The 24,308-nt window shown below is 41.9% G+C and overlaps 2 protein-coding genes across 3 annotated transcripts in view; one reads left to right on the top strand and one right to left on the bottom strand.

The window, feature by feature from the left end:
• Positions 1-3,637: 3,637 nt before the first annotated feature.
• On the bottom strand, positions 3,638-5,661 carry LOC141585418 (uncharacterized). The gene is made up of 2 exons (XM_074404750.1): positions 5,569-5,661; positions 3,638-5,480 (listed from the first exon to the last, which is right to left on the bottom strand). The coding sequence occupies exons 1-2, from the start codon at positions 5,659-5,661 to the stop codon at positions 4,797-4,799; spliced, it is 777 nt and encodes a 258-aa protein (XP_074260851.1). The 3' UTR covers positions 3,638-4,796.
• TTC23L (tetratricopeptide repeat domain 23 like) overlaps positions 5,371-24,308 on the top strand; it is a 59,847-nt gene continuing 40,909 nt past the window's right edge. The window contains exons 1-4 of one of the 2 annotated variants that reach the window (XM_010336685.3): positions 5,371-5,454; positions 6,808-6,882; positions 11,615-11,795; positions 15,876-15,999. In XM_010336685.3, the coding sequence (XP_010334987.3) occupies positions 6,815-6,882; positions 11,615-11,795; positions 15,876-15,999 (373 nt within the window). In that variant the 5' untranslated portion in view covers positions 5,371-5,454; positions 6,808-6,814. Of the gene's footprint in view, positions 5,455-5,474; positions 5,745-6,807; positions 6,883-11,614; positions 11,796-15,875; positions 16,000-24,308 lie in introns of those variants that run through there. The other variant, XM_010336686.3, reaches the window with a different exon arrangement.

Raw genomic sequence — 24,308 nt, 5'->3', positions numbered from 1 at the left:
CCGGCTCTCCTACTGGAAAACCTGCCCAACAACCCATCAACCAATAGCGGCCCACCCCGTCTCAATCCCGCTCCCCTGGACCCAATCAGAGCACCCAGCTGTTGCTCGGTCCTCCTAGCCATAAAAACCCCACACCTCAGGAAGTCAGCAGGACTTCTCTGGCCCCCTTTCCCCGGGACCAGAGAACCTTGCCCAGAGCTGAATAAATTGACATTTAATTTTCCTATACTGGCCTGTTTCCTCATTTTAAACTCAGCAATAACCCTTACACTTACTATAAAGCAGGCTCTTAAATGGGAAGAAACAACATATTCAAGAACCATAAGTGGATGTACCAGATTATAAAGTGGAGGATACGTAAGTGTATTAATCTGTTTTCCTGCTGCTGATAAAAACATACCCAAGAGGCTGGGTGCGGTGGCTCACGCCTGTAATCCCAGCACTTTGGGAGGCTGAGGCAGGTGGATCACGAGGTCAAGAGATCGAAACCATCCTGGCCAACATGGTGAAACACCGTCTCTACTAAAAACACAAAAATTAGCTGGGCATGGTGGCACGTGCCTGTAATCCCAGCTACTCAGGAGGCTGAGGCAGGAGAATTGCCTGAACCCAGGAGGTGGAGGTTGCGGTGAGTTAAGATCGCGCCATTGCACTCCAGCCTGGGTAACAAGAGCAAAACTCCGTCTCAAAAAAAAAAAAAAAAAAAAAAAAAATACCCAAGACTGGGAAATTTACAAAAGAAAGGTTTAATGGACTTACAGTTTCACATGGCTGGAGAGGCCTCACAGTCATGGTGGAAAGCAAGGAGGAGCAAGTCATGTCTTACATGGATAGCAGCAGGCCGAGAGAGCTTGTGCATGGCAACTCCCGTTTTTTTTGTTTTGAGACAAAGTCTCACTCTGTCACCCAGGCTGGAGTGCAGTTGCGACATCTTGGCTCACTGCCTCTGCCTTCCAAGTCCAAGCAATTTTCCTGCCTCAGTCTCCCAAATAGCTGGGATTATAGGTGCGCGCCACCATACCCAACTAATTTTTTTATCTTTAGTAGAGATAGGATTTTTTACTATGTTGGCTAGGCTGGTCTTGAACTCCTGACCTTAGGTGATATGCCCATCTCGGCCTCCCAAAGTGCTCGGATTACAGGCATGAGCCACCATGCCCAGCTGAAACTCCCATTTTAAAAACCATTAGCTCTCATAAGACTTATTCACTATCACAAAAACAGCAGGGGAAAGACCCACCCTCATGATTCATTTTATCTCCCACCAGGTCCTTCCCACAATGCATGGGAATTCAAGATAAGGTTTGGGTGGGAACACAACAAAACCATATCAGTAAGGGACAGAAAGGAGCAGGACACAATCAAATGAAGTAAGCTGCTAACCAGCCAGAAGAGGGCTCCTTCTGTGTCACCTCCAGACGTTTTTAAAGCCATGCATTTAAGTCACACACGCTAGTAGGCAGAATACGTCTTCCCAAAGATGTCCATGTCCTACTCCTCAAAAGCTGTGAATATGTTACTTGTGAATCTAACCTGTGAAATGAATTACATGACAAGGAGGAATTAAGGTTGCTGATAGAATTAAGGCTGCTAATCTGCTGATCTTTAAATAAAAATTAGCCTGGTGGGCCCAGTATAACAAGAGGAGTCTTTGAAAATGGAAAGAAGAGTCAGAGATTTAAAGATGCTGCATTGTTGCTAGCTTTGAAGATGAAGAGAACAAATCAAGGAATGTAGTAGGCAAGCTCCAGAGGCTGGAAAAGGTAAGAGACCATTTTCTCCTTGAGCTCCCAGAAGGAGGCACCCTTGCAGACCTCTTGCCTTTAGCCCAGTGACAACCATTTCAGATATCCAACCTCCAGAATTATACAACGATAAAGTTGTGGTTTGTTAAGCCACTGAGTTTGTGGTGACTTATTACAGCAACAACAGGAAACTGATACACACAGGGAGACCAAAATCTCCACAAAGTTCCTAAAGATGATTTGTAGTTTATTAAATTTTTTTTCCCCAAACACTGATATATCCATCCCAAGAACTGTGCTGAATGCTGAAGGTTCAATGATAACAGCTCCTGCTCACAAGGAGCTCATAGCTGGTCAAACAGGGCCTGCTACCTAACAGGTATTCCATATTCACTGAATGGGGTGGATGAATATTTAGATGTATGGATCGCCCTCCATGACCTGATGCCCTGCTACTTTACTGGCACAGTCTTTTGTCTCTTCCTTCCTCATTTTTACTGCCCTTTGCTGTTCTTTGAATCCATTAAACTTGCTCCTGCCTCAGGGCCTTTGCACTTGCTGTTAACATCTTAGAATGTTCTTCTCTTAGATATCTGCACATTTTGCTGAATGATTTGGGGTCTCTTCTCAATGCCACCTTGTCAGAGAGGCCCTGTTTAACTACACTCCCATCATGGCCACATCATCTTCCAGATTCCTTGCCTGGTTTTATTTTTCTCCATAACTGTTTATCACTTATTCTTAAGGTGACTCTTCTGGTTAAGGGAGTGAGTGAGTCCTGAAATCCAGCCCACTCTCTGTTCCCAAAGCTGTACTCCTTAGCAGGGGCCTGAGTCTGGCTGAAGGAAGAGGCTTTTTCCAAATTCATACAATGTTGCCGCATACTCCCTAAGCTATGTGCCTTTTTGTAACTTGTAGAGACACCATATGTTTACTGGCAGCTCTGTTTTCCTTCACCTAGTAGAATATAAATTCCTCAAAAGCGAATTATTATCTTATTTGTTCACCTTTGCTTTCCTATGGCTTAGAACATTATCTGGCATATAGCAGGTATTCAACAAATATTTTTGTCTGGGTGGATGGATAGATGTATGGAGACTGGAGAAACTTGCAAATAAACAGAAGTGCCAATATAATGTGAGAGTCATGATAAGATTGTGGACAGGATGCTTCAGGAGGTCTGAAGCAAGGCATCTAACCTTCTCTTGAGAGACCACAAAAATGTGTTCCAAGACAAAGTTTATTTGTATTTCCTTGTCTTAAATTGCAGTTCCTGGGGTTAGAATAGTTTGGAAATAATCATATTTGATTTGGAATTGGAAGAGCCTGTAAACACCCTCCATACTGCTTCCTCTATGCAATTTCTGCAGTAACAATGCTTGCCTCCTCTGCCTCCAGATCAGGGGAGGGAATGTGAATACACAGTGGAAAAGTACTATCTACTTAAATTAGTGGGATTCCATTCCAGAGTTAGTGAACAACTAAAAGGGCATACACTACAACTAAAGTTTACATTTGGGGGACAGGGTTAGGATGGCAAGGAAAGAAAGTACCACAGAACTTCAAGAGTCTTCAAAGTTCTGGCTGACAGAGTGGCTCCCACCTGTAATCCAAGCACTTTGAGAGGTCGAGGTGGGCAGATCACCTGAGATCAGGAATTCGAGACCAGCCTGGTCAACATGGTGAAACCCCCATCTCTACTAAAAATACAAAAATTAGCCAGGCATGGTGGTGCACACGCCTGTAATCGCAGCTACTGGGGAGGCGAAGGCAGGAGAATCACCTGAACCCGGGAGGTAGAGGTTGCAGTGAGCCAAGATTGCACCACTGCACTCCAGCCTGGGCCACAGAGTGAGACTGTCTCAAAAAAAAAAAAAAAAAAAAAAAAAAAAAGTCTTCAAAGTTCTTTCATTTTGATTTATAACTTTTACAGATGCAGGCAACGTGCTTCTGGTTAGAGCTAATGAAATGGAGGCCAAAGCAGAGTGCTGGCTTTAGGAATGGGAATTCAGTGCCTGTTCTGGTTCTATTTCCTTTCAAAATTATCAGAAAAAGCAAGTTTAGAAAAGAGACATTACCTTTAATATACTTATAATCTCATAGCCATTTCCTACAGTGAAAGAACACTGAAACCTTTCAATTTGACGACCAACTTAACAAGGAGTAAGAGAAATAAATATTGGAGAACAGGAAACAGGTTCTTCCTTTTTCCTCTCATACATGTTAGATGCTGTTCATAGAGTCACAAAAATCGTTTACCCCTTACAGAAACCTGGAACCAGAAGAAGCTTTAGAAAGCAAGTGGTACAAATACCTTCACTATACAGACAAAAACATTGGGAGTCATTGGTTGTAACTCAGCCCAGGCTACAGCGTCAAAATCAGAACCCTGACATTCTGAAATCAAGTTCATTGCTGTCATCATTGTCCCCTGCTAAGAGTTTTCTTAGGAAAAAGAATGAGGGGGGGATCTTTTCAAAATTGTAGAAAGCTACTACAGAACTTGAAGGTACAGATTTAAATCTTGAGTTAACAGACCATACAGATTTTACTTAAGAGATATTCAAGCAAACTCATTTAAATAACTCCTCCAATCTAACTCTAGAAAGCCCTTCTTGGAAGTCTTCGATCAATGGCAATTAAACTTCCATCCTAGAGCTGGAAAGAGCAAACACCAAATGTAAATACCATCTTTCAAATTCTCAGTGTTCTCTGTCTCTCTACCTAGTCTGCTCTTTTCTGAAAACAACTGAGGCACATTCACTCCAAACCTGACTTGCTAGGGGCCTCGTCTATGACACGGTTCAAAATAACATCCTTCAACATAGCGCTGCAAGAGCTGGAGCTGTTTGTTTGGGTATGGCCACAAGTTGCCTCTGCACCCCGTGTGGATGACACACTCTGTGTATTCCAGGCCAACGAAAGGGTAAGATATGGGCGCATAATTTAGGGCTAAGTCCTAAATGTGCCCGACTCCCTCGCAGAACAGCTAACCCTTAGCAGATCTAGGAGTCAATTTCTTACCCCACTCACTTCCTGCAATCCGCTTTCCTAACCATGCCTAGCTCCAATCTTACTGGGTAACACACTCGGTGCCAGCACAGCCAACAGCCGTATCTGGGCCTTTCCTCTGGGGTCCAGAGAATCAGAGCTCCCGAGTTGCTGTGGGGGTGCACCGCGGCCGGGGGTCGTCGCCGAATGAGCCCGCACCCCTCGCGGCTTTAAACTGGTAGGGTCGTGGGGCCCGGCGCTCCCTTCCACTGTTGGACGGAATGTTATCTCCTCTCGCGCCTTCACCTCGGAGGGGTAAGGGTCTCGTGCGATACAACACGCCGACGCCCGTTGTGGGGCGAGCCCGAGGCCTTGCGGGGACCGGAAGGCGGAGGGGGCGGTAAGAACTGCGCGAGGGCCGAGCCGACTGGGATCCTCCGAAGCGGAAGTGCCCCTTGGCGCCGGGGCTTCAGGCGCTCCCAGCGGCCCAGGAGCGTTCCGTTCCCGTGGCAACGTGATTGTGTCCTCGGCCGGAACCTGGGCTGCGGAAGCTAACGGGGGACCTCCCGGGCTGTGGAGTTTCCGCGAGGCACCGCTTTGGCTCCCGGACCGAGGTCGGCCAGGGTCAGGAGGTCGACGCAGCCCGAGGAAGCCGCGCGGCCCGGCCGAGGGAGCGGGGACGCTGGTTCCGGGGCCGGGCTTCCCCGCCCTGGGCCAGGTGCGCCGCCCGCGCTCGCGCGCCCCCTTAGAGCGTCCGCGGTGGGGGTACCGCCGTCAGGGAAGGAGCCCACGCCGCACTGGGCGGAGCTCGGCCCGCAGCGACGGGGCTTGCGGAGTTCCCGCCGAACCACTGCGGGAAGAGAGTAGCGATTTGTACTGGAGACGGGGGCCGGAGTTGGGTGTTCGGCGCCAGGCGGAACGTCATAGGAGCAGAGTCCGGGAGTTTGAGAGATCAGAACTCCTTGCTGTGGGCATATTGTTGAAAGTGGAGGTTAAAAAGAGAAATTAGTGAGTCTCCCCTTCTGATTTTCGGATAGGGGATGCTCTGGAGCCTGGGTCAGAAAGCTACTCAGGGCTGGGCAGGACTGAGTGATTCTGGAGGGTGAAATGAGAGGCGACTTGGATGTTAACGTTCAGTAAACAACTGCTTTCGATTTGGATTCGATTTAAGCGACTGACAGCCTTACTTGAGGGCTGAATTTCACAAATACTGTTATTTACAAATCACATTTTTCGTCATGTGCTTCAGAGGTTTCCCCTATCATCTAACAACCACAAGCAAAATAGACACATGAATTTTATTTATTATTTTATTTTGAGGCGGAGTCTGGCTCTGTCGCCCAGGCTGGAGTGCGGTGGCGCGATCTTGGCTCACTGCAACCTCCGTCTCCCAGGTTCTATTCTCCTGCCTCCGCCTCGAGTAGCTGGAACTACCAGCACCCACCACCACGCCCGGCTAATTTTTGTATTTTTCCTAGAGACAGGGTTTCACCATATTAGCCAGGCTGGGCTCGAACTCCTGACCTCAGATGATCCACCTGACTTCCCACAGTGCTGAGATTACAGTTGTGAGCCACCGTGCCTGCCTTGTTAATTTTAACCCCTTTACTAGAAGCTCCTATTAGTGAAATGGCTCCAGGGAAAAAAGCAGAATTAACCAGTACACTGGCTGTGCTTCGTTTATTACCGAGCACTGGTTGCTTTGCTTAAATACATCTTGCCCTCAGACCTGCCAAAATAGTATCTGAGTTGAGTAGGTGACCATAGTTTCAATGACCCATGAGCTATAAATATGCTTGCTTTGAGACATTAAGGCCAGGGATTTTGGAGAAGTAGGGTAGAGTTGAAATCGGGGGAAAGAAATTAACTTAGACATTTAATTTGGCAAATGTCTTTAATTTCTGTTTTCCAGCGGTCTCCATATCTGAGTATGTGTAGTCTGTGGATTTAGGATGGGTTATATATTTGAGCAGTTTAATGTTAATGTTTAATGTTAATAGTATCTCAGAGGGGAAAACAGAACAGACACCCAGCCTTTTCTCCCAAAGCTGACCTTATCTGATTCTTGTAGGAAGAAGATGCGAGCCAGCCCCATCCGTATCCCAACCGTTAGCAATGATATCGACTGGGGTTTCTGCTTCCGTTCGTAAGTATCATAGAATTTTAACATCACAGGTACTCACTCGTCTGAAACACTAAATCTCCTGCTTATGGCAAGCCTGGGTGAGGAGCTTTGCATGAACATTATATAAAAGAGAAGGGTTCACGACCAGCCGGGCCAACATGGTGAAACCTGGTCTCTACTGAAAATACAGAAATTATTCAGGCGGTAGTGGAGCGCCTGTAATCCCAGCTACTGGGAAGGCTGAGGCAGGAGAATCACTTGAATCCGGGAGGGGGAGGTTGAGACAAGCTGAAATCGCACCACTGCACTTCAGTCTGGGTGACAGAGACCCTGTCTCAAAAAAAAAAAAGAAGGTTGTATTTCTGTGATGTGCTTTAATAATGATTATTCTAATGCCTATTTGTATTTAAAACCTAAGCATAATAGAAGATTGCTTTATTTTTTTTAATTCAGGGAATTTTAAAAGTTTTTAAAAATAAAAATAGATTAGTTATGACAAGATTGGCAAAGTTGTGTCGACTTAACTATAACAAAGTTAATGAGAAAATTAAGTTTTATGAAATAGAGTAAATAAAACTTTAATATTGTCACATACTATGTGCCAGGCTCTGTTCTAAGTACCTTAAACATCTTAGCTGATTTAATCTCCCCAAACCCTGTGAAGGAGGTATTATTACTGGCATATTTTATAGCTGAATGTGAATCAAAGAGATACATAGGCAGTTTGCCCAAAGTTGCATAGCTAGTAAGTGGTATTTAAACTGGGCATTCTGACTCCAGAGTTCATTCTTGTTTTCTTTTGTTTTTAGAGACAGTCTAGCTCTGTCAGCCAGGCTGGAGTGCAGTGGTACAATCACAGCTCACTGCAGCATCAGCCTCTTGGGCTCAGGCAATCCTCCCACCTTAGCCTTCCGAGTAGCTGGGACTACAGGCATACACCACCATACCTGATGAATTTTTAAATTTTTGTAGAGATGGATTCTCATGATGTGGCCTAGGTTGGTCTTGAACTCCTGGGCTCAAGAGATCTTCCTGCCTCAACCTCCCAAAGTGCTGAGATTACAGGCATGAGCCACCGTGTCCAGCTGGAGTCCATTCTTTAACCATTCTCTATACCAGGGTTTCTCTGTCTCTGTACTATTGACATTTGGGTTGGATAACTTTGTTGTGGAGGGTTGTCCTATATAAGATTTTTATCAGCATCCCTGGCCACTATCCACTAGATACCAGTAGTGCTAACTCCAGTTGTGACAAGCAAAAATGTCTCCAGACATTGTTAAATTTCCCCTGGGGGCAAAGTCATCCTTAGTTGCAAACCATTGCTCTGTACCAGTGCCATCAAATAGAAATATAATGCAAGTCAGCCAGGCACGGTGGCTCACACCTGAAATCCCAGCACTTTGGGAGGCCAAGGCAGGTGGATCATAAGGTGAGGTGCTCAAGACCAGCCTGAGCAACATGGTGAAACCCTGTCTCTACTAAAAATACAAAAATTAGCCGGTCGTAGTGGCGCACATCCGTAATCCCAACTACTCAGGAAGCTGAGGCAGGAGAATCACTTGAACCCAGGAGGCAGAGGTTGCAGTAAGCCAAGATTGTGCCATTGTACTCCAGCCTGGGCGACAGAGCAAGACTCCATCTCAAAAAAAAAAAAAAAGAAATATAATGCAAGCTACATATGTAATTTAAAATTTTCTGCTACCCACATTAAAGAAACGAAACACATGAATTTAATTTCAATACTATATTTTCTTTATTTCAATATATACAAAATATGCTAAAATTATTACTTTATTATCTTTTTATACTCTTTAAAATAGAGTGTATATTTTACATTGACAGCACATCTCAATTCAGACTAGCAATATTTCATGTGCTTGATAGCCAGCCACATGTGGCTAGTGGTTACCATATTAGATAGTGTAAATTTTTTTTTTGGAGGCAGAGTCTTGCTTTGTCACCCAGAATGGAGTGCATTGGCACGATCTTGGCTCACTGCAACCTCTGCCTCCTAGGTTCAAGCCATTCTCATGCCTCAGCCTCTGGAGTAGCTCATTTTGGTATTTTTTAGTAGAGACAGGGTTCTGCCATGTTGGCCAGGCCGGTCTCAAACTCCTCACCACAAGTGATCCATGCGTCTCCATTTCCCAAAGTGCTGGGATTACAGGCGTGAGCCACTGTTCCCATAAATTTAAATTCATAAAATATCTTGTGGTTAAGGATTATATGCCTATAAAAATTGAAGTTCACAAAAATGCTAAGTTCACAGTAAAATATCTGGGAAATAATGAGATAATTTATATTGGACATTACTGATCAGAATTCCTATTTATGATGGTAACATATGGAAGAAGTCATAAGCCTGGCAAGGCAGACCTTTCATTCAACCTCCTATTATTTTTATTCTGACCATCCTTAGAGATGTCTCACTGGTCAGGGTTCTCCAGCCATCCTTGTCACCTTTTATAACATGATGTTCAAATCTAGTTCAGGGATTTACATTCTCAAAGTATTTGTCAAGACCTCAATGTTTCTCATTCCTTTGAAGTCCCTGAGGTTGAAACTTGCTTTCTTTGTTCTTAGCTTAACATTATTCAAGTCTTAATTTAAAACGTTTCAGGCTTATAATTTTTAATATCCATAATTTGCAATCTATTTGGTGATTCCAGTAGATTTAACTTTTGCTCTAGGTCTCTGAAATATGCAGCTTAAGCAAAATTTTCTACTGAGGTATATTCTCTTTTTTTTTAAACTGCTCCTTGCAGAGCAAGGCTAGCATGCCCAGAGCCAGCCAACTTATGATCTTTTGCCACAGATTTCCTCTCTCCTCAATGTTTTTCAAACATTCTAAAGACCGATCATTCTTTTCTCATTCATTTGTTCATCATTTAATAGGCCATTATTTGTTTTTACTATGAGCCAGATATCAGGTTTTCAGAAACAAATGAGGCTCAGCCCCTGCCCTGGTGGAGTTTACTTTGCCAGGAGGCAAAGAAGACTCAGAAACAAACCAAAGAAAAAACAATTAAAAAAAATTAAAATTATAAAAACAGTAAAAAAAAATCACAGTGTAGTAGCAGTTTAGGGGAAATTTTTGAAAGCCCTTTGGAGGCTGCCTTTATTGCTACTCTAATGAAAGCCTTCCAGGAGTGATGACATCTGACTTGTGTCTTGAAGGAGGAGTATGGAATTCACCAGGCAGAGAAAAGGAAGTGTATCACCTGTCTTCTGATTGGGTTGTGTAGCCAACCTTCCCTGGCTGTCCCATCAAGTTAGCTTGTCTACTGAAAGCACATTCGTCTGTGGGCAGAAGGCGAGCCTGCCTGCTCCTGGGCCTGAAGAAATGTTGCTCTCCTATGTACACAACCTGGTTTGCCCACATTCCTCTTGATAAGTTAATTAGAATAGGAATCTAAAAGGATATCAGCATGCCATTTTTGAAACCTGGAGTAAAAGATTACACTTGGCAGTTATTTTCTTTTTGTGCTTTTCTGAATTTTCTTTTTTATTTAAACATTGAACATTCACTATTTAAGCAATTAGCAGAAAAGAAAGGTAAAGTTTTAAAACTACATAGTGGTTGAACTTTTGAGTTCTTGTGAGTACAAAGATAGATGAGTCCTTTGGGAGACTTATTTACGCTTAAAATTTCTACTGTTGCTCTTTTTTTTTTTTTTTTTTTTGAGACGGAGTTTCACTCTTGTTACCCAGGCTGGAGTGCAATGGCGCGATCTCGGCTCACCACAACCTCCGCTTCCTGGGTTCAGGCAATTCTCCTGCCTCAGCCTCCTGAGTAGCTGGGATTACAGGCAGGCGCCACTATGCCCAGCTAATTTTTTGTATTTTTAGTAGAGACGGGGTTTCACCATGTTGACCAGGATGGTCTCGATCTCTCGACCTCGTCATCCACCTGCCTCAGCCTCCCAAAGTGCTGGGATTACAGGCTTGAGCCACCGCGCCCGGCTTCTACTGTTGCTCTTAAGATCTCAAAATTCTGTTTCTTCTGTAGTACTTTATTGATTTTTCTGGTGATGTTAGGATATAGTTCTTTTTAACACAACTAAGAATATTTCTCCTCCAAATCTGCACTAGATGCACTATGGGGTTCCCTCCCTCTCTCTGGTGGGACCCATGTCCTCATTTCTTGGCCACCACACGTTGAAGCTTTTAAGATATGTGAAAGAAGACATGCAAAGTATAGCCTCAAAGTGTTGGTTTCCTTTCCTTTATTTCATTACATCCATTTTCTTTTCTTGTTTCGATCAGAAGTTCAGAACACAGGTGTTCTTAGGGATCCTCCAATCCAACACCCTTGTTTGTAGATGAAAAAGCCCTGTCATGGAGCTAATGATAATTAATACTAGTAGGTAACAATAAAGAACACATGGTAAATGCCACACACTGTGCTAAGTGATTTATGAGTATTATCTCATTTAATCCCATGCCCTCATCAAGTAGGCATTCATATTCTCATTTTACAGAGAGGTAAATTAATAACTTGGTTAGGGTCATGTGGTTAGTAAGCAGCAGAGCTGCAACTTTATAAATCAGCTTAATTTGAACCACCACATTGCTCTCTTAATGCTAGGCTTTGAGGGTGACATGAGTTTACTGCCTGGCTTTATTCTTTGAAGTTTATGTTAGAAGGCATGTCCCTATCCCCCGGATGGGAGAGCAGCTATGCCCTTCAATTTTACCTTGTTTGAGATGACAAAATTTAAATCCTGAATCTCTGCCTCTCTCATACCTACAGGTCACAGCAAACCGAGATCCCAGCTCATCAGCAAACAGATGAGTTGTCTCCCACTGGTGGGTCTGAGGAGAGTGAAGAGGAAACGAAAGAGGAGGAGGAGGCCATAGACTGTATGTCTCATCCCAAAGAGAAATTAGCTCAATCCCAGAAGAGAGTAGCTCAGCTGATTAAGGAAAAAATGGTAAAACAAAAAACTCACTAAAATTTTGTTTCCATTTAAAAGTAGGTTCATGATTAGCGAAGCTTTGCCTTAAATACAGATTGAAGCATATGAAACAGAGGAAGGCGTCATATTTCTTTGTGAGTAGGAGTAAACAAAGCAGAGCGTACTTAGGTAGGCATCCCACCTTCTGGTTCCATGCATGGTTCATTGTCAGTTCCTCCTTGGGGCATTTGTGCTCCAAGCTTTAAACTAAAAATTAGGCTGGGAACAGTGGTTCATACCTGTAATCCCAACACGGTGGGAAACTAAGGCGGGAGGATCTCTTGAGGCCAGCCTGAGTAACATAGTGAGACCATATCTCTACAAAATATGAAAAATCAGCCGGGCATGATGGAGGGAGCCTGTGGTGCCAAGCCACTTGGGAAGCTGAGGCAGGAGGATAGCTTGCGTCCAGGAAATTGAGGCCATAGTGAGCCGTGATTGTACCACTTCATTCCAGCCTGGGTGACAGAATGAGACCTTGTCTCTAAAAAAAAAAATTAAATTTTAAAAAACCCTAAAACTGATAATTTGGTTATTTTTGTTACTGTTACCTCTAACTTAAAATTAAAATATATATATATATATATATATATATATATATATATATATATTCTGGAAGGTTTCAGGATGCTATATTTTAGGTAGCAAAAAGGCTGGGATAGTAAGGCAGGTGGTTGAGAATAGGGTAGCCAGGCAGGTCTAAGCTCAGGCCTGGAAAGGATATGGGTCAGATGCCTTTGGTTACAGTGGAATCATAAACAAAACAAAGGGCCAGAAACAGGAGGTAGCAGCAGAGATCAAAGAGTGCAAGTATGTGTTTCTAAGAGCAAGTCAAAGACTTGAGTCAAAGATCTCAGAGCAGATATGTAAGCATGAATGTTCAAGATCCAGGAACCTGAGACAGCAAGATATCGACTCTCATTATTAGAACACAGGCACCAGCCTGCTTCCAGAGCATGATTTATCAACAGAAGAGTTTGTACCTTGACTTCCTGACTCCTCCTAGTCAGGAAAAAAAAGTAATCTAGAGAGGTTTTATTTTCTATCATTTGCCTGTGAGGTATCTCTCTAGATGGATATTTATAAATTTATCTCTGTAAATGACCCAAAGACCTTGCAAAGGATAATCATCCTGGCCTGGACCCATTAGTGATTCACAAATCCAGGCTACAAGGATCATTTCTAAAAACAGACAAGTACCATCTGCCATGTAGTATAAGTGGGGGGTTTTAAGTCTTGAAAACTCCTTGGCCAGAGTGGATAATGACAAAGATTTAGATCTTAGGAGAGAAATCTAACTCAAATCCCAAACTCATCAAATTGTATGTAATGAACATGTATAGTTCTTTGTATATCAGTTATATCTCAATAAGGCTTTCTTTTTTTTTTTTTAATCTAACCAACCCAGTACTCCTAGCCCTAAAGGGTAGGGGTAACCACATCAGCAGCATAGCACTGGGGTGACATCTGGAGCCCATATTGGTTGTCCCCATTTCTCCAAGTCAAGAAGCTCGAGGATAAATATACAATGTCCAGAGCTAAAGCTTTAGTCTCTCATTCTAGTGATTTTTTGATGGTATGATGCTTCCTCCTCAAAAGAGATCTTAGTATTTGCTGTGGTCAGTCCCTGGTGAACTTTCAAAAATGCTGACTATATGGATGTTTTGGAAGCATCAGGGGAAGTGTCCTTCTACCATTGCTTGCTTCTGTATATCTGAGCAGGGGGCAGATAAAACATGAAGCTGGGTAGAACATAGAAATCAGGAAGGAGTGTATTCCTTGGAATCACCTGTGGTACTGTTGTATCTTACATTACTCTTTAAATGTGTTAATTACCTGTATATTACTCTTCAAATGGGTTACATTTAGATTGCACTTACCAACATTGAATCATTTTTTTTCCTTATGGTAACTCCATGAGGTAGATAATACAGTTTTCCCACCCTCATAAAAGGAAGCTGAGATCGAGGTGACTTTCCCCAAAGCAACACAGTCAGTAAACAAACGTTAGAACTATGGCTGAAACTTTAGGGTTTTGATTCCTTGAAGTGTTATTTTCACTTTACCAAGAAAAAAATGCCTGACCATTTTGACTGCTGTAGCCAATAATGACTGTGTTTGTAAAGTCACTGAAATGTATGACTTGAAGATGCAGTTCTGTGATTTCTTAGAGAGCTCTACATGTCAGTTCTATAGGGTAGGGAGACTATTTCCCCAACTCCATCTTTATCCTTGCTAATAGATGATCATTCAGCAGGTTATACCTGTATGCAATGGGCAGCTAACAGTGAACATGAGAAATAAACTTCTGTTTTCAAGGGACTTATATTCTATTTGGGGAGATAATAGACAAAAATAATGGCTAATACAGTATCAGGTAGAAGTAAGTGCCATGAAGTAAAAATAAAATAGGTAATGGGGTATTGAGTGATGAAGTGGAGTCTATTTTAGATAAGCTGGCTAAAAAAAGGCCTGTTGATAAGAAAAGTGAAAATGAAATGAAAAAGTGAATGACATGGAAGAGTATACCAAGTGGAGGGAACAGCACATGCACAGCCCTGCACTGGAAGTTATTTGGCGATGTTCAGAAACCACCACTGGTCAGTCTATTCTAACAAATGAATTAGGAGGAGAGAGTGGTAGAAAATGAAGTTCAGAGGTGATTGGGGTTGGATCAGATTATGCAGAGCCTTGGAGGCCATAGTAAGAACTCTGAATTGTGTTAGAACAAAAAAGCAGGAAGCTGTTGGAGGATTTAGAACAGGAAAGTCATGATCTAATTTACATCTTAATATTACACTGACACATAAAATATGTTTAAAAGTCCATACGTTTCTAATAATAATAAATAAGCTATTTGGCCACAATTAGAGGATGCTAGGGAACAAATTCGTTTTTCTAAAAGCTATTAAAGAAAGCGCAAGGATAAATCATGTGTCCTGCCTTTCCAATGTGAACTGTACTATTGGGTAACAAAAGAGTAGAGGAGAAGAAATTCTTCTTGTAGAATTATTTGAGATAATGTATGAAGGAGGAGTGATAGGATTAGAATATTAGGATTTTATAATCTTTTATTAATTTTCCATGTAGTTTTTCTAATATCTGAAAAAATAAAAAAAACAGATAGTAGATGTAGTCTGCTGGAAGACCATACCATTAGCCATGAAGTCGTTTTGTGAAAAAAAAGAATTCAAAGCTAAAATTAACCACACTTCTAAATCCAACCGCTAATATAAAGGTAGAACAGAGAATGGAAGGACATGATGAGACACCACGAGGACACAGTCATCAAAATTTATGTCTGTGGGAAATAATTAGACCAAATGACTCAGCTTTTTCAAATAATTTATAAGAAAAAGAATTAGAAATGGAAAGGTAGCCTGTAGATGAAAAGAGACTGAAGAGACTGATCTCACAGTGTGGACAGTCACACTATTTAAAAAATTAGATGTCTGTGATTAGATATTTGATTTTAAGGAATTATTGTTATATTTTGGTGAGATAATGTTTTATTGTTATTTTTCTAAGTCCATATCTTTTAGAGGTACTTATGAAATGTTTATGGAGAATGTCTGATTTGCTTCAGTATAAGGTAAGGATGGGTAGATGATGGGTCTAGATATGAAACGAGATTGGCCAGGAGTAGATCACTGATCAAGTTACATGATTCATTCTTCATGCTGTCTATATTTATATATTAATAAATTTTTTATGATAAAAGGTTAAAAGAAGTAACTCTGGCTAGAAAGTATTATGTAGAAAGTAGACTTTAGGGGCCAGAGAGGAAGCAATTGGAAGGACTGCTGTGGCCAGCCAGGTAAAAGGTGAAGGTGGCCTGGACTAGGTACTCATGGCAGAAATGAGGAGAAGAGCTTTGTTTTAGGATTTAGGGGGAATGTGGATCCAATCAGACCTGATGAATTGGACACAGGATGAGAAGAAAAAAGAAGAGAAAGAAGATGACAGGTAAATTCAGTCCTGTGTTCCAGTGACAAGTCCATGAGCTAGAGACTTCTCCTCCTTTCCAAAAAATATAATCATTTCTGTAACCTACAGAATACTCAAGCAAACAAGGAGCTGATTCGATGTGTCATCCTTTCTCGGATTATTTTTGGGGACCATCACTGGAAATGTGCACGAGCTGTGACCAAGCTAGCCTATGGCTACTTGACATTGAGAGGTACTTGGTTTCCCCAGCTGGGTTTGGGTGGACAGCCTTTGAAGGCTGAACTGAGCCCCCACAACTTCAGTGAGGGTGGGCATGACTAGGAGGGCCCCTTCTTGCCCCTAATTCACACATTACCAGGAAGGAAAGTCCATGGATGAGGAAGACAGTGTGACAAGGATCTTAGTAATAAAGATAGTGATGATCCTGAGTTATCGAGTATTTAGCATGTGGCAAACTAGTCTCATTAGTCCTCACAATATTCCTTGGAGGGAGATACTGTTATTGTCCTCAGTTTATGGATGAGGACACTGGGGCACAGAGGGCAAAGACAGTATCCGGGGTTCTAGCCATAGGACAGTAGGAGAAGGACAGGCAGGGATGTACACTCAGCATCAGGGAGGCAGACCCAATAATGGGACTTAAATTCCAAAGTTAGAACTTCCAAGTTCCTGGAAGGTTTGGCTTAGTGAAAGGTAAGGAGGGCCCTCATCCTAGAGAAACGGTACTTCTGGAAGGTACTCTAGTGTAAGGGAATAAGACAGGAATCTATTTGCTAAAACTGGAACCCAAGTGAAAGTTCCATGAGAGTAGAAACTTTGTAATAGAGGCTGAATAAATACTGGGTGATACACTGAGGAGAGAGCACATTTCTGGAGCCAGGGATATAGCCAGCTCAAGGCTCTCTGTTCCTTGACCAGACATGTCCCCTTGTGTGGACTGCATACATTTCTACCGTGGAAATCATTGTACTGTGCTCATATATGCTTTAAATGCTTCTGCCTCTGACATCGAAGCTCCCTCAGGGGAGGGACTGGTCTCAGTTGATCTAGAGCAGTCCCTTGTACACAATATGGATCAGCATATTACTGCTTAGAACTGAACCACTGGCCTAGGGCTTGTCCAAGTACTTCAGGGACCTCAGTCTGAAGCGGGGCCTAATTTGTAATACAAATTAAGTGCTTTATGGGCTTAAGTGATTTGAAGGCTACAGGATAAGCAAAGCAATATTCTTGGGCCATAATGAGGCTAGATATCAGAAAGCAAAGCTTTTGAAAAAATTAAAATTGAATTCACTTCTCAATTATTAATCCCAAAATATATTCTTCTTAGGGCTCTGTAGGCCCTTTTATACCCATTTGTTTTTCATGCAACTTTAGATTCTTCATTGATGTGGCAGGATCACGAGTAACCAACATCACAGCATTAGGACACTGATGCTGTGGGGCACAGTGGGGCACAGTGAGGCCCTTTTATGCTTTAAGAACACATGTGTTGTGTTCCGAAAGAAGGTGCTGTGGCTAGGGAGAGGAGAACGTCCTTACTTACTGGCAGAGCAGGCAGCCACCTCTGTGAGATTTGAGAGTCAGCAGGAAGGATCTTCCCCTAGGGGTTCCATCCTTCCTTAATTGAAATCTCTCTATTCCCCTGAGACCGATTTTCTCAAAAACTTGCTACCTTAATGATTAAAAGTCAAATTTAGTGATTTGCTACTTCAGTACTTACAGAGTTCTTGTTATAAGCCTGGTGGTACTTGCGCTCAATGCTGGGATACATAAATCAATACTGGTGGTCCCTATGCTCTAGGACATACAGGGGTCTTATGATAGATACCATTCTAGAGGTAGGAACAAACTGAGGAGTTTGACAAATGAGGCAGTTCAGTGGTTTTGCCATTGAGGAAAGTCAGGAAAGGCTGCAGAGAGAAAGTAATATTTGTCCTGTCTTTGAAGGATGAGAATAGGTTTATCAACTAGATTTTTTTATTTTTTATATTTTTATTTTGTAGAGATGGGGTCTTGCTATGTTGACCAGGCTGATCTCAGACTCCTGGCCTCAGGTGATCCCCCCACCTCAGCCTCCCAAAGTGCTGGGATTATAGGCATGAGCCATGGCACCTGGCCCCCAAGTAGATTTTTGAGGGGAGAAGTAGAGAGTACAAAGTTGGTCCTTTATATGTGTTGATCTAAGGCATAGGAAGTGAGAGGAGGGCACTCTATATAAAACTCCTTACACAGAATATTGTAGCTTCTTTGTAGATCCAGGAGGTTAAGATAAGAGAGAAGATACCTTAGGACAGACAGCTCATGCTGGATTTCCAAGCATGAGTGAAAAGGTAATTTGGGCCCAGGAACCAGCGAGTTTGGCGAGTTATTAAAAGGTGAAGTGAGGTGCCAATAATCAAGCTTGTGTTATAAAATGAGACTCAAGGATGGGTTGGACTGGTAGAGAAAGAAGAGGTGAAGACCAGTTAGGCCATTAGCCTGCCCAGATGAGAGTTGATGAGGGCATTGGCTATGGCCGTAGGAATGCAGAAAAGATAACCTAAAATGTAGAATTGGTGACATTTAGTGGCCCATTCAGTATGGAGTGGGAAGGACAGGGAAGAGTTGAAGTTGAAGCAGGCATGACCTGGACAATTAACTGAAATAGATAATTAAAGGGAAAGACCAAGTGGTGGAGTGTATTAGTCTGTTCTCATACTGCTAATAAAGACATACTCAAGACTGTCATTTATAAAGAAAAAGAAGTTTAATGGATTCACAGTTGCACATGGCTTGGGAGGCCTCACAATCATGGTGGAAGGACGAGGAGGAGCAAAGGCATGTCTAACATGGCAGCAGGCAAAAGAGTATGCAGGAGAACTGTCCTTTATAAAACCATCAGATCTCATGAGACTTACTCACTGTCACAAGAACACCATGGGAAAACCCTGCCCCCATGATTCAATTACCTCCCATGACATATGGGGATTATGGGAACTACAATTCAAGATGAGATTTGGGTGGGAACATGGCCAAACCATATCATGGAGGAAGGGGGAAGAAGCCTCTGAGTTTGGTTTCTGACAGGCTGGATCACATCTGTTCAGTAGGCAACTGAAAGCGGGTCTAGAGCATTGGTAGGCAACTGAAATGTTCAGTAGACAACTGAAACCAGGTCTAGAGCTCAGGAAAAATGTTAGTTTGGGAGAGATGAGCACATAGAAACCCGTTGAGGCCAAAGGAGTAGATGAGCTTGATCAAAAGTAGTGTGTAGAGGCTGGGTGTGGTGGCTCATGCCTGTAATCCCAGCACTTTGGGATGCTGAGGCAGGTGGATCACTTGAGGTCAAGAGTTCAAGAACAGCTTGCTCAACATAGTGAAACCCCGTCGCTACTAAAAATAAAAAAATTAGCCAAATGTAGTGGTGTATGCCTGTAGTCCTAGCTACTTGGGAGGCTGAGGCAAAAGAACTGCTTGAACCCTGGGAGGTGGAGGTTGCCGTGAGCTGAGATCACACCACTGTACTCCAGCCTGGGTGACAGAGAGGGGAAGAGAACAGAGGACTGAAGACTGGAGAGCAAGAGCTTTAGGAATGAGGAAGGGAAAAAGGGGCCAGCAAAGGAAATAGAAGACTCAGGAGGAGCCGTGTCATGGAAGCCAAGGGAGGAGAGAGGGTTTTGAAAAGAAGTGCAGTGTGGTTTCAGCAGTTCAGATGGTGGAGTAAGGTCAAATAAGGTAAAGGCTGAGGAAAGACCCATGGATTTGGCAGCTGATAGGTCATTGCAACTTGGTTTGGCAGAGATAAGTACACTCCTTGGGAGTCTATTTGAGGTGATGAACTTGAACTGGAGAGGAAGGCATTTGAACCGGAGATTTCTCTGAGCCTAGAGCAGGGCCAGATGCTGCCTTTTCTGTCTTGCATTGAAGATGACTAGGGTAGGTCTAGAAGGAGGTTGGCCTAGATTTTCTAAAATCAACTCCTTCCATAATGAGCCACAAACTGCCTTTGAGTTTTGCTTTTCCAATTAGATTCCAAGTTAAGTCAAGATAAGTAAACAGGTTATATCACAAAAGATCATGATAAATCCTTTTCTCTCTAACTCAAGGTTTTTCTTGCTGCATGAATAGAGAACTAAGTTGAGGCGATAAGTTGGAGGAGAAACAAGTTTTCCTGTTCGAAAGAGTTTTTTTGTTTTTCCTAGATGGGAAAAACAGTCTGCTGGTCAGGATGAAGTACCCACGTGGTATATTGGAGGCTAGACTTGAACTCAGATTTTCTGACACCAGCCTAGAGTTTTCTTTAGAATAGGTTATGACTGTAAGCTTTCTTTGAGAATAGCCCAGTGCCCCTTATTTCAGTCATAATTTGGTTTCTTCACTTAAGCTTTTATTTCAGTTTCTTCACTTAAACTTTTTTAGTGTCTGGTCCATGGAATAAAATAAGTAAGGCTTTGAAAAATGGCAGATCTTCAAGAGAGATGAAGTGCTTGCTCAGCTGTGCTTGGTGGTGTCATTCATCCTTAACTGCTTTAAAGTGGACAGAATATATGAGCTGGCCTCCTGTGTAGGCGGATGTGTGTGTATGTCTGTGTGTGTTCATGCTTCACTGCACCCATACGTGTTTTATAGTCATCAACCCTGCTTTCCTCATTTCACTCTGAGCCTTTTCCAGCAGCCAAACACTGATTTCTCTCAATAAACAGTCACTCAGTGAGTATTTAGTGAGAAACTTGTATATGAGAAATGCCGTGAACACTTTGGGAAATGTAACATAAAAAAGCCCTCAAAGATTTTACAACTGAGTGTAGAAGGTGAACTACCTGGAGACATAACTATGAGGGAAGGCATTATAAGGTAAATGCCATGTAATTGATTTAAATAACGGGCTTAGGGAAGATTGGGTGAAATCATTTCTGGCTGAGATAATAGATTCAAGGGTTGTAAAAAAGGAGTAGGGTTTGAGTAGGTGGAATAAGGGGCAAGCATTTCTGATGAAGAGGAAGGTGTGGGCCAAGGCATGAGGAAGGAAAGTGCAATGTCTGTGGAGCAGCAGTAAGCAGCCTTGTCTGGTCAAGGTTAGGACTGGTGAGATGAACCTAAAAAGGAGAAGGGTACATTGGGCAGGCTATGGTGTGGTTTTAAATACAGGCTAAGGAATTTGTCATGTGTTTTATAGGCGAGAAGCACTATTAGAGATTTTCCAGCAGGATGATAAAAATATCAAAGTGTGCTTTTGGTAAGGTTAATCTAGCAGTGATAGAAGAGAAGCCATCTCAGTCATCTAGGTCTAAAATTAGGCTGACAGAGAAAATGGGTGAGAAGGTAAGGATTCAAGAGTCTACGAAAGACAGACACATTTATTGTTAAACCAGAAACCCACTTCTTGGAATCTTTCCTAAATACACACTGATAACATATGGACAAGATTATTCTTTGCAGCATTGTTCATGATAGTAAAAGATTGGAAACAAGCAAGTATCCATCAATAGGAAACTAGTACATACACACAGTGGGATATATGCAGTTTTAAAAAAGAATATCTGTATCTTTCTGTATCTATGTCCTTCTAGGGAAAGATCTCTTGGATACATCTTTAGGGAAAAGAGAATGCACAATGCAGTATGGTGTTTATAATATGCCTCCTTTTTTGTGTAAGAGGGAGTAAGAAATGGCAATGTATGCTTATTTTTAAATAAAGGAACACTGAAGGGTACCACAAGAATGAAACAAAAAAAGTTACTTAGAGGGTGGTTGGGAAAAAAGGGAATGGGATTGGAAGTGAGACCTCTCAATGTTTACTTTTTCATATAATTTTTAACTTTTCAACTATAGAACTATGTTACCTATTCAAAAATTATAAAAAGACAGACATCATGAAGGAGGAGTCTGCAGGACATGGTGTTCGATTTAGGGTTGAGTGAAAGTGAGGCCCAACGATGATCGTGATGTTTCGGGCCCCTGAAATTGCCATTTTCAGAGAGAAGTAGGTCAGGAAGGAAGTGGACTGGGAGAGGAATGCTGAGTCCAGTTCTTGATGTATTGATTTTGAATCACAATAGAGAATCCAAGTTGCTAATCTGAAAATCTGAAATCTAAAATGCTGCAAAATCTAAAACTTTTTGAGTGCTGTTGTGACGCTTTAAATGAAATGCTCATAAGGAACATTTTGGATTTCAGATTTTCAGATTTTAGAGATGTTCGACTGGTTATCTGCAAATAATCCCAAAATGCCCCCATCCAGAAAAATATCTGAAATCTGAAACACTTCTGGTCCCAAGCATTTTGGATAAGGGATACTTAACCTGCAATACATTTTCACTTGAGCTGGAAATTTGGGACCAGAACTTGGGAGGACAGAAGGAAAGGCTTATGCATAGAGGAATATTTGAGACCAGAACTAAAGAGGGAAAATGGTAAATTATAAGCATGAAGGCTACAGTTGAAGTAATAGGAGTTGATAAAACTTCCAAGAGGGAAAGAGAGAAGTGGAAGAAACACAAAGACTTGGAAAATTGACACATTGATGATAGAGAACAAAGGACCTTGATAAAGAGTTAGCAAAGAATCAATTCCAGAAGGTTTATTTATAAAGGAGAAGCAAGTCGGTGCAGTGCCTTGGGAGCCAAACAGGTAAGGGTGTCTTGATGCTGCAGTGAAGTGCATACTGAAACACTGTGGTTGGATTCATTTATTAGGATGTTTTTGAGGGGACCTCAGAAGAACAGTTTCCCCACAATGGTTGGAGGAGAAGCCAGATCCCAGGGATGAAGGGAAGGAATAGGGACCAATAGGCTGCTCGACTATGTATTCTGCATACTCCATAGTATGAAGGAATGAAGGGAAATAGGAGGGTAGATAGAAAAGGCAGAAAAGTCAAGTGAAGATGATTTTACAAGAGAAGGAGATTCAGTCAGATTTTAGGCAAAGAGGAAGGAGCCAGTTGGAAGAGAGGGTTTAAAGATTTTCTAATGGAGTAATTGATGAAATGGGATTCACAAGAGAATGTGAGGCTTTTGTAAAACAGAGTGTATAAAAATCGTTTGGCTGGTTAAACAGAACAAGTGACTCTAAAAGTCTCTCTATAGCCCACTGCCCTGGTGATGATCCTAAAGAGCCCAGTGATCCAGCAGCTGAGAAAGGGCAGGCAGAGATGACCAGGGTAGTTTGGTACCTAGTGGTGAACTGTTTTCAAGTGTTCAGGAAGGAAAATACAGTAACATGGATAAGCAGTTTTCTGAAATTCTGCTTATTAATGAAACAATAATTTAGTCAGCCTATTATTACTGAGAATCTTTCAGGTATTGGGGCTCTGTTACAAACGTTGCAAAATCCAGCAAAAGAAGCCTAATCATGAACTCTGCCTTCTTTGTCTAGTTGGTTAAAACAAAGATACAAAAACTGGTAAAGAAACAACAGGGAATTATAAAAACCAAGTAATCTGACCCACAAGAAGCCCGATACCTACCTGAAGTGAGTCTGCATTTCAGAACGCAGGGCTTTTACAAAGATTCTGTAAGCAGCACTATCAAAAATGTTCAAAATGAGTACAAATATGGTAAGAGAAATGGACCTTGGTAATAATAATGGCTAATATTTCTTCAAACTCACTTCATTCAAGCACTATTTAATCCTTTTTGTATTAAATTAATCCTTGTAACAACTCTATAAGATACAGTTTTATTACCATTTTGTACTTGAATAAACAGGCACAGATAAAGTAACTTGTTCAAGTCACAAGGATAGTAGTAAATGGCTAAGCTGAGATTTGTACCTGGAAAGTCTGGCTCTAGACCCTGCTCTTTTAATCACTGTGCCACAGTAACTGCTTAAATATAGATGATGATCAAAGGTGACTGCTTTCTGGTGACAGCAACCTGCAAATATTGGGTAGCTCTGAGCAGATTTTCTCTGGCCTGATTCAGTGTAGGAGACATCAATGATAGAATCCCAACCCAAACTAAAGCAAAATGGTCAATATATTTGTTAGACAATCTTTGGACTCATTTTGCCAACTCATCAATATTCCCTTGTAATTTCTGAATCTTGGGCCCCAGAAGCAGGCCTTGCTGCCCCTCTGACATGTACCTCAAAAATTGCTATACCGTCAGTGCAGGGAGAAGAATGGTATCCTTGCCTTGGGAGGACAGATACAGAAAAGTGACTTGGTCTATGAAGCATGCTTCATAGATATAAACAGTCGTAAATCTTATATACAGAGTGTTCTTTTTACATGAAAGAAGATGCACTTAGAATTAGTAAATGTAAATTTATTTCAAAATGTTACTGATACTGAATTCATAATACTTTTTTCATTATGAATTTTCTTAAGTAGTATATGCTATGAAAATAATTATTACAAGTGGAGAAAGCCATGTGATTTGTTGTTGTTGTTGTTGCATTACTAATGGCTGTTCTTTTAAAAAATATATATGTATATTTTATCGCACTTTAGGTTCTGGGGTACATGTGAAGAACATGCAGGATTGTTGCATAGGTACATATATGGCAATGTGGTTTGCTGCCTCCATCCCCATCACCTATGTCTGGCATTTCTCCCCA

The sequence above is a fragment of the Saimiri boliviensis genome, chromosome 1 (genome assembly GCF_048565385.1).
Source record: "Saimiri boliviensis isolate mSaiBol1 chromosome 1, mSaiBol1.pri, whole genome shotgun sequence".
NCBI classification, from domain to species: Eukaryota; Metazoa; Chordata; class Mammalia; order Primates; family Cebidae; genus Saimiri; species Saimiri boliviensis.
Note: the sequence above shows the minus strand (reverse complement) of the source record. Positions and strands in the feature narration are given on the sequence as shown.